The following is a 17,523-nucleotide window of genomic DNA, read 5'->3' on the forward strand; positions in this document are numbered from 1 at the left end:
CCATGAAGACATCGAAAATTGCCAAAACAGCGACAAAAAGCCGCCAAAAAACCCACGATAACAAAATCATTTAAAAAGGGTCGAAAAGGCGATAAAATATGTAAAAAGACGATAAAAATAGGAAAGACGACGAATTTTGGTTGTCTTTTTTATGCCAGATGCATTTTTTGCCATCTTCTCATCGCATTTTCGTCGAGTGGTCATCGTTTTTGACGACTGCTTTTGCACTTTTTGCCAATTATTTTTGACGATTTTTTGCCGTTTTTTTGTAATTTGTTTTGTTACTGTTTTGGCATATTTTCGTCGTCTTTTCTTCGTTTACGTTTTTTTTTGTGGTCTCTTATGATCTTTTGTCTTTACCTTTTTGTCGCCGTTTTAGTGTCGTTTCGTCGTCTTTTCATCGTATTTTCATGTTAATTCCGACGTTGAAAGACCCATTATTGTGACAGACTCAAGCTCCATCGGTTTTCGCGACAACAAACTGGGCGAGACGAGAAAAGCTGCTGGAAATACAACAAAAACGGCAATACGATAACCAAACAAACAATAAGAAGATGATAAAAAGAAACGAAAAAAAAATCGACATAATGACGACGTCAAAATGAAGGTGCCAAAATAATAATAAAAAAACTTTGAAAAAAAGCAACGAAAAATGCAAAAACAGAGGTCAACAAATTACAATCAGACAACGATTACATCATTACATCACAAATGGCAAACAGACTATGAAAAAATGACAAACATACGACAGAGAGTTGACACAAAGTCGGCGAAAAGTAGGCGAAAACACGTCGAAAAAAGAATAACGAAAAGACAACATTTAGAACGACGAAAAGACAACAAATAGACGACGTTGAGGCGGTGACGAAAAGTTGGCGAAAGAATAGGCGAAAAGTCGATGAAAATATAAGACGAAAGACGACGAACAAACGCCGAAAAAACGCGAATGAAGTGACAAAAAATGTTTTAAGAGAGACCAAAACCCTACGAAGAAAAATTAAAGAAGAAAAACGGAAAAATGGCGAATGACGAGGGATCAATAACAAAAGTCGAGGGAAAGCATCCTTGACTAATTCAAGTCAAATCTCAAATCTACATGAAAAGATTTTATTAAAAAAGTACTAATTTCCTTCAAACTAAACTAAAATTTAATTCAGATTTGATTTTTCCTCAGCAAAATCTGGCATCGCTGTCACAACACTCTGACTCTCTGACACTCTGACTGATTACTTCTGGCTAAGCGGCTAAGCCGAATATTCACTCCAACTGTTCCAAATTGGCTAGCACAAATTCAAATCAGCCACAAAGCCGACGACGGTAGAGAAAAAGTGCCGAAATGGAGCCAAACCGGTTCGTTGTCATCGTTCAATCTTTTTTCTTTTCTTTCTTTTTTTTTGCATGATTTCGATATTGAACCAGCCTGTATCTGTTGAAATTATGCAAAAAGAAATATTCTACGGCTAATCGGATTCACCCGGTGCGCGGTGGTAGTATTTTACGAAAATTTATGTTTTCCTTTCGGTTTTCCTATCTTGTAGGCTTTAAACGCCGTCTTTTTAGACGAACTTTTGTACCGTGCCAAATGTCACCAGAACCTGGCAAACATTGAAAACTGCCTTTTTGCTCTTTTGCCATGATGTAAGACGCAGCTCTACGAGCTGCGTTTGTTTATTCATAAATTATTCAAATTTTAACGCATTAGAAATGAATCATCCCACTGACTGTAGTGTAATCTGCACTAATCTTTTAACCTTTTTCGTCGTTTGTTCTTTTCTTCCTTTCGGGTGGCACAGGTGGCTGGCGGATGCTACACGGGAACAACAACCCGCACTGGGACCTGCGTGAGAACCTGCAGAAGGTACAGCCCAAGTACGGGGCGGCTCCGTTCTTCAAGCTCGGCATCGACAGTCGCAATGCGGCTCCCTACGACTATATCATTACGGTCAGCGAAGGCGATCTGGGTCTGCCGAGCAAGGAGTTCTACACCCTGGACGAGCGACATCCGGTAAGTTTGGTTCTCCTAACCTCACATATCTCGGGATCCTCCCGGCAATGACGGCATCATTCGTTGCAGATTATCCACGCGTACCACACCTACCTGCGGGATATCCTGTACCATATGGTGTCATCGTCTACCATCAAATCGCAGGAGTACGCCAAGATGATCTTCAACTACGAGCGTCGCATCGCGCTGGATGTGATGAGTGTTCTGCGCGAAGCGAGCGGCAATGCGTCGCGACCGCAGATACGTACCATTCAGCAGCTCTCCGATGAAGCTCCTTCGGTAAGTCTTCGTTTGACCTCGTAACTGCTGAAAAATATCAAAACAGATACTTCGTTCTATTGAAAACTAATAAGGCTTCGGTGAAACTAAACAAAACTTAATCCGACCTTGAAGTTGGCGCCATTTTCAGTCAGATTTGGTGTTGCATTGAGTCGGTCTCAAAGCCGATTTTGCCCGGACTTTAAAGTTGGTGCCTTCGGGTTTCAGAGTCTGATTTCGATTCGGACCTTAATTTGACTTTAAAATTGATGCCAGTTTAATTTCAGTTCAAATTGGGGACAATTTGCGTCAGATTTGGGGTCGTTTTGAAGCCGATTTTGGTCGTAATTTAATACGACTTTAAAGTCTGTGGCGATTTTTGTCAGATTTGAAACTAATTTTGATCGGATTTTAATCTAACTCTAAATCCGGTAGTGATTTGAGTCGGTTTTGATCAGGATTTAATACGACTTTAAAGTCGTTGGCGATTTCAGTTGGATTTGGGACCGATTTTAGTCGTATTTGAGTCCATTTTGCCGGATTCTGTGTATTCGGTACCGATTTTGATCGAACTTGAATCCTATTTGGAAGTCGGTGCAAATTTCAGTCAGATTTAGAGCCGCAATTAGTCGAAATTGGGGCCGGCTTGAAACGAGACTTGAACTTGAAACTTGAATGACTTGAAACGGATTCGAGACTGGTTATGGCCGGACTTTAATTTCACGTTAAAGCATTAAAGGTACATTTGGGGCCGATTTGAGCTGCTCCTAAAGACTAACAGAGTTAGACTTGAATCCGTTTTTAAAGTACGTGCCGATCCAGTCGAATTTGGAGCTAGCTGATTTAGGAGTCTGATTTGAATTGGGTTTTGAGCCGATTTGTCGAACTTAGGAACGTTTTTGGTCGGGCCTTGATCCAGCTTTAAAGTCAATGGTACTTTCAACCGGATATTGGGCCAATTTACCGATTTATTTTGGGCCGATTTGAATCAGATTTGAGTCCAATTTCGGTAGGAATTTAATCTGACTTTAAAGTCGGTAGCGACTTTAAAGCCACATTCGAGAATTTGTAGCCGATTTGAATCGAATCGCGGACCGATTTTGTTCGGACTTTAATCCGACTTTGATGTTGGCGGCGATTTCTGTTGGATTTGGGACCGATTCGAGTGAAATTTGGAGCCATATTGATTTCAGATCAAATCCAGGGCTAATTGTGCCGATTTCAGTCAGATTTGGAGTCGATTTAAGAGTCTGATTTGGATCCGATTTTGGTTGGACATTAATCCAACTTTAAAATCGGTGACGATTTGAACCGGATTTAGTAACGCTTTGAATATAGAGTGAGGTCACGATTGAATCCAGTTTGTACCCTGATTGAACCCGAACGGAACTCAGTTCGACCCCGGATTGAACCCAGACTAAACCCAAATTGATTCTGGTAAGATTTTTCTCCTAGATTGTGGTCCAGAATCCATACAGATTTTGGTTCTAATTCTGGTTAGCTTCTTTTCTAGTTTCGGTTCAGATTCTTATAAATTATGGTCATATCATTGTGGCCTAGTTCAGATTCAGGTCCTGCATTTAGTCAGATTCTGGTCCACATTTTGAGTCCAAATTCTGGTTTCGATTCTGATCAGGTTCTGGTCCAGGTTTGGGTCAAATTTTGGTCTAAATACTTGCTCAATTCTGGTCTAAATTTTGGTCAAATCCTCGTCCAGATTTGGGTCAGATTCTGATTCAAATTGTGGTCAGATTCTAGTTCAGATTCGGACCAGAATCTGTTCCGTCATTTAGTCAGATTCTGGTTCATGTTTAGGTTGAATTCTGTTCAAATGTTTGTCTAAATTCTTGTCCAGATTCGAGTCAGATTCTGGTCTAGTATCTTATCAGATTCTGGTCCGATTTTGATACGATTCTGATCCAGATTCGGGTCAGATTCTGGTCCAGGCATTGGTCATATTCTAGTCCAGATTCAGGTCAGGTTCAGGTTCGGGTCCTGCATTGAGTTAGATTCTGGTCCACATTTTGGTCCAGATTCTGGTTTCGATTCTGATCAGGTTCAGGTCAAGATCTGGGTCAGATTCTGGTTCAGATCTGGGTCAGATTTTGGTCCAAATTCTTGTTCAATTTTGGTCTAAATTTTGGTCAAATCCTGGTCCATATTTGGGTCAGATTCTGGTTCAAATTGTGGTCAGATTCTAGTCCGGTTTCGGACCGGATTCTGCCTCTTCATTTAGTCAGATACTGGTTCATATTTGGGTTAAATTCTGTTCAAATGTTTGTCCAAATTCTTGTCCAGATTCGGGCCAGATTCTGGTCTAGTAACTTATCGGACTCTGGTCCGATTTTGATCCAGATTCGGGTCAGATCTGAGCAGATTCTGGCTTAAACTCTGGTCAGATTCTTTTCCAGTTTCGGGTCAAACTCTGGTTCAAAAAGTGATCAAATTTTAATTCAAATTTCGGTCAGATTCTTGTCTGAATTCTGGCCCAGATTCGGGCCAGCTTCTGGCATAGCATCTGGCCAGATTCTGGTTCAAGTTCTGATCAAATTCAGGTCATATTCTGATCCAGATTAGTGCCAAATATTGGTTCACCATCTGTTCAGATTTTGGTCCTGATATTGGTCCGATTCTGGATAGCCAATGCAAAGCCTAAGTGCTACATTCCGTTATCGAAACTTGACCTTCTGTTATTATACGACAAACTTCGCAGTCAGCTGTTAGAGTGCAGGACAATTGCAGGGCCAGTCCTATTGACTCTAACAGCCTCTCCCATTCGGGAATCGAACATACGACGACAGGCTTATTAGGCCAGCATCATACCTCGAGGCCAACAGAGATTCTGGTTAGACTCCGGTCCAAATTCTGGTTCTTTTCCAGTTTCAGATGAGACTGGTTCAAACTGTGGTCAAATTCTAGTCTAAATTTTGATCAGATTCTGGTCCAAATTATGGTTCAGATTCCGGTACAGATCTGAGTCATCTAGATCAAATTCTGGTTCGATTCTGGTCAGATCCTGGTCCGAATTTTGGCCAGATTCTTGTTCAAAGTTTGGTCCATATTAGAGTCAGATTTTGGCATAGCAACTGTTCAGATTCTGGTTCAAGTTGCAGTCAACCTCAGGTCAAATTCTGGTCCGATTCTGATACAAATTCGGTTGAGATTTTATTCCAGATATTGGTCATATTCCAGTTCAGATTCTGGTCCTGCATTCAGTCGAATTTGGGTCCATATTTTGGTCCAGATACTGGTCCAAATCTCGGTCAGATTCAGATCAGCTTTTGCTTCAATTTGTGGTCAGATTGTAGTCCAGATTAGGTTCCGTTTCTGGTCCAGCATCTGAACAGATTCTGGTCCACCTTTTTGGCCAGATATTGGTTCGATTCTGGTTTGATTCGGGTCCAAATTCTGATCAGATGCATTTCCAGCTTCGGATTAGATTCTGGGTCTGCATTTAGCCAGATTTTGGTCCATATTCGGATCAGATTCTAGTCCGGATTCGACTCCGATTCTGGTCCACCATCTGAACAGATTCTGGTCCATATTTTGGTCCCGATTCGGATCGGATTCTCGTATAAATAAGAACAGATTTTGGTCCTAATTATGGTAAGAGTGTTCACCAGTTTTGGGTCAGATTCTTATTTAAATTGTGGTCCAGTTTCGGGTCGGATTCTTGTCTGAGTCCTGGTCACAATCTAGCATGGATTGGTTCATATTCTGGGCCAGATACAGGTCATATTCTAGTCCAGATTCAAATTAGATTCCGGTCCTGCATTTTGTCAGATTCTGGGTTACATTTTGGTCCATATTCTGGACTAGATTCTGGTTCAAATCTGGATCAGATTTTGGTCCAAGTTCAGGTTCGACCCTGGTCTAAATTATGGTCAGCTCCTGGTCCAGATTAGGGTCCTGCGCTTAGTCAGATTCTGGTCCGATTCTGATTCAGATTCAGGACAAATTGTGGTCCTGCATTTAGTAAGATTTTGGTCCCCAATCTGATTAGATTCTAGTCTAGATTCTAATCAGATTGTGGTCCAGGTCTTTTGGTCTTTGGTATTTTGGTCTAAATTCTGGCCAAATTTTGGTCAGATTCTGGTCCAAGTTGTGGTCAGTTTCACGTCCAGATTCTGTTCCTGCATTTAGTTAAATTCTGGCTCACATTTGAGTCAAATTCTGGAAAGATTCTAGTCCATATTCGTTTCCGCTTCTGATCCAGCATCTGAACAGATTTTGGTCCATATTGTGGTCCAGATATTGGTCAGATTCTGGTTAGATTCCGGTCCAAATTCTGGTAGTTGGTTTCCAGTTTCGGATCAGATTGTTGTCAGATTTTAGTCCAGATTCGGACCATCTGAACAGATTCCTGCTTTGCTTTTTTTTCTAGTCCGAGTCCTGGTCAGATTCTAGCACAGATCGGTTCAGATTCTGGTCCAGATAGTGGTCATATTCTAGTCCAGATTCAAGTTAGATTCCGGTCCTGCACTTAGTCAGATTCTGGTCCGCATTTTGGTCCATATTCTGGACTAGATCCTGGTCCAGTTTTGGGTCAGATTTTTGTCCAAATTCTGATCTAAATTCTTGTCAGATTCTCTTTTTGTTTTGGGTCAGATTCTGGTTCAAATTGCGGTCAGATTCTAGTTCAGATTCGAACCAGACACTGTTCCTGCATTTAGTCAGATTCTGGTCCATATTTTGGTCAAAATTCTGGTCAGATTTTTGTCTAATTTCTTGTCCAGATTCAGGTTAGATTCTCGTCCATCATTTTAGTCCATATTCTGGTCCCGTTTCGGCTCAGATTCTGGTACGAGTCTGATCCATATTCGTGTCAGATTCTGCTGCAGCATGTGTTCAAATTCGGGTCCAGATTGTGGTCTAAATTCTGCTTTCTTTCCCAGTTTGATTGGGTGAGTTGGGTTTGATTCTGGTTCAACAGATTCTAGGTGGACAGATTCTAGTCCAGTTTCGGATTAGATTCTGGTCCTGCATTTAGTCAGATTCTTGTCCAAATTCTGGTCCATGTTCGAATCAGATTTTTGCCCAACACCTGTTCAGATTCTGGTCTAAATTCGGTCCACATTCTGGTCCAGCTTCTGGTCCAACTTTCCAGGTCAGATTTTGGTCCAAACCCAGGGCAGATTCTGATGCAGATTTGGGTCCCGCATGTGTTAAGATACTGAACTAAATTCTGGTCCGATTTTGATCCAGATTCGCGTCAGATTTTGGTTCAGCATTTGTACAGATGCTGGTTAGATTGTCTTCCAGATTTCGGACCAGATTCTGATTGTGGTCAGTTTCTAGTCCAGTTTCGGACCAGACTCTAGTTCTGCATTTAGTCAGATTCTGGTCCATATTTTGGTTCATATTCGGATCAGATTCTGGTTCAATTTTGGTCAAATTCTAGTCCAGAATCGGTTCCGATTCTGGTCTAGCATATAAACAAATTCTGGGCCATATTTTGGTCCAAATTCGGATCAGATTCTCGTCTGAATTTGAACAGATTTTGGTCCTAATTCTGGTCAGAGTTTTTACCAATTTTGGGTCAGATTCGTGTTTTAATTTTGGTCCAGATTCGGACCAAATTTCTGCCCGAATTCTGGTTAGTTTCTGGTTCAAATTCTGGTCAGATCAGATTCTGCTCCAGATTTGTTTGAGATATTGGTCTTATCACAGTCCAGATTCAGGTCCACATTTTGGTCCCGATTCTGGTTTAAAGTTGAGTCAGATTCTTATCCAAATTCGGTTCACATTCTGTTTCTGCCTTCGGTCAGATTCTGATCCAGATTCGTGTTCAACATCTGTTCTGAGGTCCGAATTCTGTTCACATTCTGGTCCAGCTCCTGTCAGATTTTGGTCAAAATCCAAATCAGATTTTGTTCCAAATTTGGGTCAGATTTTGGTCTAAATTCTGGTTATATTCTGGTCCAAATTCTGGTCGAATTCAGATCAGATTCTGCTCCGATTATAATCCAGATTCGGTTCAGATATTTGTCATATTCTAGTCCAGATTTAGGTCAGATTCTGGTTCACATTTTCATCCAGATTCTAGTTAAATCCTGGTCCAGATTCTGGTTAAATTTTCGTCCGTATTCTAGTTAGATTCTAGTCCAAATTTTGGTCAGATTCGGTTCCAATTCTGGTCCTGCAGTTAGTGAGTTTTTGGTCCATATTTTGGTCCAGATTCCGATCCAAATTTGGATTGGATTCTTGTCTAAATTCGGTTCACACTCTGTTTCTGTCTTGGGTCAGATTCTGGTCCAAATCCAGGTCAGATTTTGATCCAGTGCATCTGTTAAGATTCTGAACAAAATTCTGGTCCGATTAGGGTTCAAATTCTGACCAGAGTCTTATCCTATTATGATCCTGATTCGAGCCAGATTCTGGATCATATTTTGGTCCAGATTCTGTTCTAGATTTTGGTTAAAATATGGGTTGGTTTCTGGTCAGATTTTTGTCCAAATTCTGATCCAAATTCGGGTCACATTCTGGTCCAGCTTCTGGTCAGAATTTGATCCAAATCCAGGTCAGATTCTGGTCCAGATTCTTAACAGATGCTGGACCAAAGTCTGGTCTAACTGAAATCAGGTCAAATTCTGATTATATTTTTATCGGATTATTATCCTGATTCTGGTCAGACTCTGATCCACCATCTGTTCAGAACCTGGTACCAATTCTGGTCAGATGAATAACATTGTATCTCCCTGATAGCGTTAGCTTTGTCTAATCTTTTCATGAAACTATTTGAGTAGCTCTAGACTATTGGAAAATGTATTGGGATTTTGGCTCAAATCCAGGTCAGATTTTAATCCCGATTTGGATCAGATTTCGGTCTATACAGATGCTGGTTCGATTTTGGTCTAAATTCTGGTCGAATTCAGTTCACATTCTGCTCCGATTATAATTCAGATTCGGTTTAGATATTGGTCATATTGTAGTCCAGATTCAGATCAGATTTTGGTTCACATTTTCGTCCAGATTCGGGTCAAACTCTGGTCAAATTTTGATCCGAGTTCTGGTCCAAATTCTGATCAGTTTCTAGTCTAGATTCGGTTCCAATTCTGGTTCTGCATTTAGTAAGATTCTGGTCCATATTTTGGTCTAGATTCTGGTCCAAATTTGGTTCCCATTCTGTTCCTGCCTCGGGTCAGATTCTGGTCCAAATCCGATTCGTGTCCAGCATCTGTTAAGATTCTATACAAATTTCTGGTCCGATTAGGGTCCAAGTTCTGACCAGATTCTCATTTGATTATGATCCAGCTTCGGGCCAGATTCTGGAACATATTTTGGTCCAGATTGTGTTCTAGATTCTGGTTCAAGTATGACTCAGGTTCTAGTCAGTTTTTTGTCCACATTCTGTTCCAGCTTTGGGTCAGATTCTGGTCCAGCACTTATTCAAATTCTGGTTTGATTTTGGTGCGATTCTGATTTAGATTCTGGTCCAAAACAGATGCTGGACCAAATTCTGGTCTAACTAAAATCAGGTCAAATTCAGATTAGGTATATTTTTATCCGATTATTATCCTGATTCTGATCAGACTCTGATCCACCATCTGTTCAGAATCTGGTCCCAATTCTGGTCAGATGAACAACATTGTACCTTCCTGATAGGGTTTGATTTGTCTAAGCTTTTCATGAAATTATTTGAGAAGCTCTTGACTATTGGAAAATGTACCATCATGTTTCGATTCTGTTGAGTATAAAATGATTGCCAATAGCCTTTTCCTCTTAAATTAACACGATTGATCCGTGTTGTTTTGGCCTGCTGTCATTACGGACTGAATCGAACGGTCATGGACAGAAACGACAAGAAATATTGAACCATATCGTTAAGCGAAGAACCAAACAAAAGACAAGGACGCGTTCACGTAGAACTACGAATGTATGTAACATTCACAAAAATTTGTAAAATGCATGTTCAACAGTCTGTTTCACCAATTTATAATTTTCTACAATATTATTAAAAAACGCCTTGAAATATAATTTTTATCAAAATGCACATCATTTTCATCAACTGCTTGTTTCCAGATTTTCCAGTTTTAACTAATTAAACCACTGCATACTTTCTCAAAACATATAATGGATGGTTGCCATTGTCTGCGAGCTCATTTTATAAACTAAATATAAATTTTTACCACAATAGATCAAAATAATGGTCGCAGTGGTCAAATCTTCCGACAAAAAAAAATATAAATTTTATAAATTTTATGAACAGCACATTTAGTTTAAGATATGGTACTGGCTTTCGGTGAAGGGTTTCGTGCGAAAATATTTATATTTCGTTTAAAGTCGACGTTTCGAAGGATATCCCTTCATCCTCAGGACGGTCGTTTTTATTATCATAGAACATTTAGTCCATTTACATTCAGTTTTCTTAATCTAGTTTGTTTAGCAAATCATTCACTGTATAACATCGAATATATCGAAGGGAAATGCCTTGCGGTACCGCCTAACCGTAAAGCTTGGTTGCATTTCTTCATCGTAGTTAATGAACTGCGATCTACCGTATAAATTCAAATACTGTAAGCTCGGAAAATTCGTTACCATTGCTTCAGTCATTTCCAGTTCACAATTTCCCAAAGTCAACTGCTGGAGGCCGTTCATTACCGGAAGGTCATGAACCGTTAGTCGCTGTCCGTGCAGTATAAGCGTACGCAGATTGCGGAGGCCAATCAACAGATCAAATAGAGCTTCCGTTTTGCAATCTTGAATCTCCAGCGTTTTAAGCAGCGGGAAACAAGCGCGGACATTTCCCGGTGCGGGTACATTCTTGCCGCCTGCGAATTTTAAATAGTATACATTTGGAAAGACACACGGAATACCAATTTCGAAACGCGACTGCTCCGGTGTAACGATCTCGAGTATTTCAATTTTAACGTTGGACAAATCATCATGCTCTATGCCTGGTGGTCCAAGATAAGTCAAAGAAAGAACCTGTAACGAGAGTTGAGTTGAATGGCGAAAAGTTCGAAATCAAAACTTTTAACTATAATTTACCTTCAGGTGCGTTAGGCTAGCCAGAGGTCGTATTGATGAAGCGATTGGCCGGAGACGTAATTTAGTCAACAGTGGACAGAACCTGCCTAATTGTTCCAAGGGCACATGGCAATAACGCAGATCAAGAGCTGTAAGCTTGGTTGGTTCTGTACATTCTTTAAATGTATCAGGGTGGTTGCCTAAAACTTGTAAATATTGCAGCGGCAATGTCCGAATTATCCTCGGAAGATTATAAAGATTGCTCCTGGCTCGAAGCTTACGCAGATTCGGAGCTAGACGAATAACGTTAATCCCTGGCGTCACTCCCTGGCTTACATCTAATTCCTTCAAAGTCTCTAGGATCGGTAATTTATCTTCTGATACGCTCAGGTCAGGGTTAAATGTGAGTTTCTTAACGCGTGGACACGTAGAAAGAAGTTTTAGCTCCAGAAATTCCAGTAAATAGCCACATGCTAATTCTTCTACGGATGTGCCTGACTTCATAAACGATTTCACTAGGTTTTTGGTATCCTTTTCCTCCACAATTAAATGACGGTATATGCAGATGCTCCGGTAGTAACGTAAAAGTGTCGTTGGTACGTCGTTATTCTTGTGAAATTTCAACGTCAGTCTAATACGAGCCAGGTAACTGTAGTCAAAAGCCGCCTGGTTCCACCGTCGACATACCAAGGAAAGCACTGTCCGGTCGGTCAGGCTTGGTAAAAAACTAAAGATATGCTGCAGTATTTCGGTCGGCAGGTCGTTGATTTTGCGAGAATCCATAACGTCAGCTGATTTCAATGATGTCGTCCACTTGCCGTTAAAATGCACGCTACAGTTTACCTTTTCCCGATTTTGAACTGCTGTACAAAATTGAACGATTAAACAACGCTAATCAATTATGTAGCTCACAACTGGCTCACTGAACAGATTAATCAATAGTAGAACGAAACCGTTAACGGCTTTCTATTTGTTCCTAGGTGCTGAAGTGGCTGTCGTCAAACTCATATACATTTTCGATGCCCCACTCATATTACGTTTTGGTACCTGCCAAAAAATTTGCCCTTTACCGTGAACCATCTGAAAGATTGCTCTCTTCACTCCTACATGAGAAAGAGATAGCATCACACCATGCCATTCACTGTTAAATTATTCTACCTGTAAATAGGTCGGATTTAGCTAAAACTTGGTTGAAACTACTTAAAGTGTACAAACTCAAACTTTGAGTAAAAGATTCAACCAATTTTGGCTACTTGCATCTGTACAGATGCTGGTCCCCATTCTGGTCCGAATTTGGTCTAAATTCTGGTTCGAATTCAGATCAGATTCTGCTCCGATTATAATTCAGTTTCTGGTCAAATTTTAGTCCGAATTTTGTTTTAGATTCTGGTCTAAATTCTGGTCAGATTCTGGTTCCGTTTCTGGTCCTGAATTTGGTCAGATTCTGGTCCAAATTTGGGTCAGAGTTTCTTGTCCAAATTCGGATCACTTTCTGATGTCTTGAAATATCATTTTTATCAATATGCACTGCAGGTAAATGAAAAAAAGTAAAATGGAAAAACAAAGACGAAAAACGGGTGTTAAAATAGGAAAACTTGAGAGTAAAGGAAAAAAGGAAGTCAAAAACAGTATAAACGAGGCAGCCCAAGCAACATTGTAAGTTTTGACCGATGACTGATTTGGTCTTAAATGCCATCATAAGAGTGTAATAAAACCCAAAATGTTACTTGGGAGAATAGACAGAAAACGGTGCATCAGAAAAACGGTACAAACGAAGATGAAAAACGAGAATAAAAAGAGTTAGAAAAGACGAAAAAAGACAAGAGAATAACAGTAAAGGAAATAACAAAAAATCCATTGAATTTATGAGCAAAAATGAAAAAAACAAAAAAAAGAGACAGGAAACGAAGAAAAACGAAACAGTAAAACAACGAACACGGGACAGATAAATAGGAAAACAAGAAATAAAACAGGGAAAATAAGACAAAGAAAGGAATATGGAACCGGAAGCAAGTGAAATAAAAAGAAACAGAAGACTATTGAGAGAGAAAAAGTGTGACAAATCTGGAGCCGGTACAGACAAAGATAAAAGACGACAAAGAAACGAGATAAAAATGTTAGAAAAAGACAAGCACTGAAGTCGACAGTCGATGAAGAGAAAAAAAAGGTCAAAAATAGTAAAGAAAAGAGATGAAAAAGGTTAGGAAAATCAAGACAGAAAATAAAAAAAATTAGAACAAAAAACCAAAAGAAACGGAACATTGAAACAGGAAACATGGGACAGAATTAAAGAAAACCCGAGAAAAATAAGAAAAAAGGATGGAAAGTCAGAGCAAAAATCATGAAAACAGTACAGAAAAAGAGAAAAAATGTAATAAAAAGTGGAAAGTGGGACTGGGAGAGAACGGAACAGAACAGAGGTGTTATGTAAGAGAACAATACAAAAAGCGAAAAGAGGTCAAACGGGATATAAAAGGATAAAAATGGGACAGAAAGAGAACAAAAGAAAAGCATCTGAATAAAGAAAAAGGTAAAATGAAAGAAAAAAAAGATGACAAAACGGGAAATAAAAAAGAAAAAGCAGAAAGCCAAAAACATAATAAATGAGACAATAGACAGAAACCGGGGTATGAGGAAATGGAAAAACGGAACAGAGGATGATGAAAAACCAGAAGAAAGAAATAAAAAGAGTTAGAAAATTTGGAAAGAAAATAACAAAAAATCAATGAACACTTTGAGGAAAAACAGCACTATAAATTAAAAAAATGGGACATGAATCGAAGAAAAACGGAACAAAGAAACAGCAAACTCGGGACAGATAAAAATGAAAAGAGGGATAATGAGACAAGGAAAGGAATACGGAACCGGAAGCAAAATAAGAAAAAAAGGAACAGAAAACTATAAGGAGAAAAAAGATGCCAAAGGATATACAAAGAGAAAAATTTGATAAAAAACAAGAAGAAGAAAAAATTGCAACAAGAAAAACAGACTATAGCAAAAGGTAAAACGCAAGAGAAAAAGATGAAAAATCTGAATGCTGTAAAACTTGAGGAAAGGGGAAAAATTGAATCAAAAACAGAATGAACGTGACAAAAAAGACGGAAAACGAAGCGTCAAAGAGAGGAAAAACGGAACAGACGAAGATGACAAACGTCAAATAAAGGAGATAAAAAGTGAAAATAATAAAAAGAAGTGAAAAAGGTTAAGAAACCAAGATAGACAATAAGAAAAATTAGAACAGGAGCGTAGAAAAACTGAATATTGAAACACGAAACACGAGAAACAGAACACAAGAAACAGAATACAAGAAAACCCGAGAAAAAAAGAAAAGCGGATGGAAAGTCAGAGTAAAAGTCTTGAAAACAGTGCAGAAAAAGAGAAAAAATAGGTAGAAAAACTATATCAAACCAGATATGAAAGGAGCAACCTGGGATAAAAAAAGGTCGACGAAAAATAGGAATGAAAAGAACCAGTGAACCATGGAAAAAGGTAGGACTGAAGAAGACTGATAAGAAAAAATGGTACAGAAAACGAAGAAAAACGATACGGAATAATGAAACACGATGACAAACAAAGGAAAACGAGAGAAAAAAAAGAAAACGAAAACAAAGTGAGAGCAAAAATCTATACATATGATACAAAAAAGGGAAAAGCCCGGGACAAAATGTGAAAAAACGGAACGGAACATGTGAGAGAATAAGATAAAAAAGAGAAAAAGAGGTTAAACGGGATATAAATGGAGAAATGGGGCAGAAAAAAAACAGTAAAATCGAATTAAAGAAAAAGATAAAATGGACGAGCAAAGACGAAAAAAGGAAGAGATCAAAATGAAAAACTGAGAGAAAAGGGAAGCCAAAACAGAATAAACAAGACAAGACACAATAGACACAAAACGGGGTATCAGAAAAAGGAAAAACGAAACAAAGGAAGATGACGAGAAGGAAAAGAGATAAAAAGAAAGAGAGAAGAGAAAGTTGTAAAACGGGAACGAAAACAAAAAAATCAGAGGGGTTGTGTACAAGACACGACCGCATATATAGGTGACGCAGGACTACGTAAGTCTCTTTGTAGTGATAGTAGCATGGATTCATGCTTGTAATCATTCGATTCTTCATGTATAAATGCTATATGCAACATATATGCATGCTACACGCGTAACATTTATCAAAGTAGTAACATTGCATACGTTCAATTCTCAAAAGATTGTGCATTTGAAAACAATTTAACAAAATCAAGAACACAAACTATTGCTTTCCTGCTACCTTACTGAAATTAAAGATTGTTTTTATTATTCATGGTTTTTTTTTGTTTTGGGGTTTTGTTGGCTAAGACCATGGTTGGTCCATCTCGCCATATTCATGGTTTCCCACGTTGAGGGGATTTTACCAATTCAATCCTATTTTATCAACAGCACATCTTTTCACTACACTTCTAATGAAACGGCAAGCATGCGTATTCATACAGAGTCGTATTATAACCGAACACTACAGCTGTAGCACTTTTTTCCAACACAGATATCAAATTCGCCGAGGTTTAATCGTCACGCAGTAAAGAATTTGCGATCTGTTGGCACAACGAACTTGTGTCATTTTTTCTGGCACACTTCCCTAACACAGACATCAAATTGGACTAGGTTTAATCGCGTTCGTAAGAAATCTGTTGGCACGAGGGGGCTTTGTTACTCTCTCTGGCGTACTTCCCAAGCTAAGACATCAAAATGGTCTAGGTTTAACCGCGGTGTTAAGAAATCTTGTTGAAATGAGGAAGCTTGGTCATTTGTTTTGGCTTACTTCCCAAGCACAGATATCAAGTTGGTATAAGTTTAGATCATCGTAAAGAATCTTCCAACCAATCACGAAGCGAGAATTATGTTAAAACATAGGTTCATTATTTTCAATTTTTCAATAGTTCAACATTAAGAATTTATACTTTTCTTCATTTGGGTCAATTCTTAGAAGATTTTCCGATCGATTGGTGTAAGAATATTGAAAATCGATCGGAAAACCGCTGAGCTATTAGCGCTCAAAACCTTTCATTTTTCGTGACGCTCGCATTTTTCGATTTTTTGGAATGACACCCTATCTCAAAACTTGCCGTAAGACGTAGTCCTACGTCAAAAAAATCAGTGAAAATATGGGGAAAAGCAGGACTAAAAATAAGAAAAAACAAAGGGGACAGGAAAACGAGAAAGAAAAGAGGGAAAACCGGAACCGGAAGCAAGAAAATAAAAAAGGAACAGAAGACTACTGAGAGAGAGAAAGATGGGTAAGGACATAGAAAGAGAAAGATGGAATAAAAGATAAGACGAAACGCAAAAACTAGAAGAAATAGAAGATGACTAAAGAAAAAGTTGAAAAATCTGGAGATAAGAAACCGAAGGAATGGGGAAAAATGCAGTCAAATACAGAATGAATGTATCAAAAAAGACGAAGGCGTAAAACGAAAAAGAAAGAAGATGAAAAGTATTAGAAAAAGAACTGAAGAAAACTGAAATCGAAACACAAGAGTAAACAGAAGAAAAAGGTCAAACACGAGAAAGAAAATAATAAAAAAGAAGTGTAAAACGGATCAATGGAATAACAAACACGGGCCAGATAAAAAGCAAAGCGGAATGAAAGTGAAAGCTAAACCAAGAAAACGAAAAACGAATAAAAGAATAAAAAAAGTGAAGAAACGGGACTGGAAGACAGAAAAAACGGAACAGAACAGACGTAAAACATGTGGGAGAATAAGACGGAAAATATCAATTCTAATTAATTCAAATCAATTCATTTAGTATCCAATATCAAGTTCTATTTCAAATTCAATAGCATGTCCGATTGTTAGCCCAATTTTGAACTCAATTTCGAGGTTAATTTCAAGTCCAATTTCCTGTCAAATTAAGTCGCATTTAATTACACCCAAAAATGACCGTAACTTGGATTTGTAATTGGAATTAAAAAATGGAAATGACTTGGTCTTAGATTGGACCTGAAATTGTACTTGAAGTTGCAGTTGTACTTAAAATTCAAATCTTCGAAAAAAAAACTTTACTCCACATTCCTTACTTAACATCAACGATAAATCCTCCACCCTCCCGCACTATGGGCCAGAAATTAAAATTTCGGGACAAAAATATTTGCGGTTAAACAACATGTCTCAGCTCAATGTGGTCTTCGGCAACTTTTTGAATAAAAAATTGATGCATATTTTGAAGGGGTCGTCCAATATTTAAGCGTTACTTAAACAACAATTTAGGTAATAACTTTTTGAGTAAACTTTTTTTTACCTTTTTGGTTTCAAAATATTAA

General features: G+C 38.6%; 1 protein-coding gene across 5 annotated transcripts in view; it reads left to right on the top strand.

Moving 5' to 3' along the window:
• The window catches only part of LOC128745358 (protein gone early), a 337,621-nt gene that overhangs the window by 299,100 nt on the left and 20,998 nt on the right, over nt 1–17,523 (top strand). For all 5 annotated transcript variants that reach the window (XM_053842410.1, XM_053842407.1, XM_053842412.1 and 2 more), the window contains exons 7-8: nt 1,794–2,005; nt 2,075–2,284. In XM_053842410.1, the coding sequence (XP_053698385.1) occupies nt 1,794–2,005; nt 2,075–2,284 (422 nt within the window). The remainder of the gene's footprint in view (nt 1–1,793; nt 2,006–2,074; nt 2,285–17,523) is intronic.

This window comes from Sabethes cyaneus, chromosome 1, assembly GCF_943734655.1.
Source record: "Sabethes cyaneus chromosome 1, idSabCyanKW18_F2, whole genome shotgun sequence".
Lineage (NCBI taxonomy): Eukaryota > Metazoa > Arthropoda > Insecta > Diptera > Culicidae > Sabethes > Sabethes cyaneus.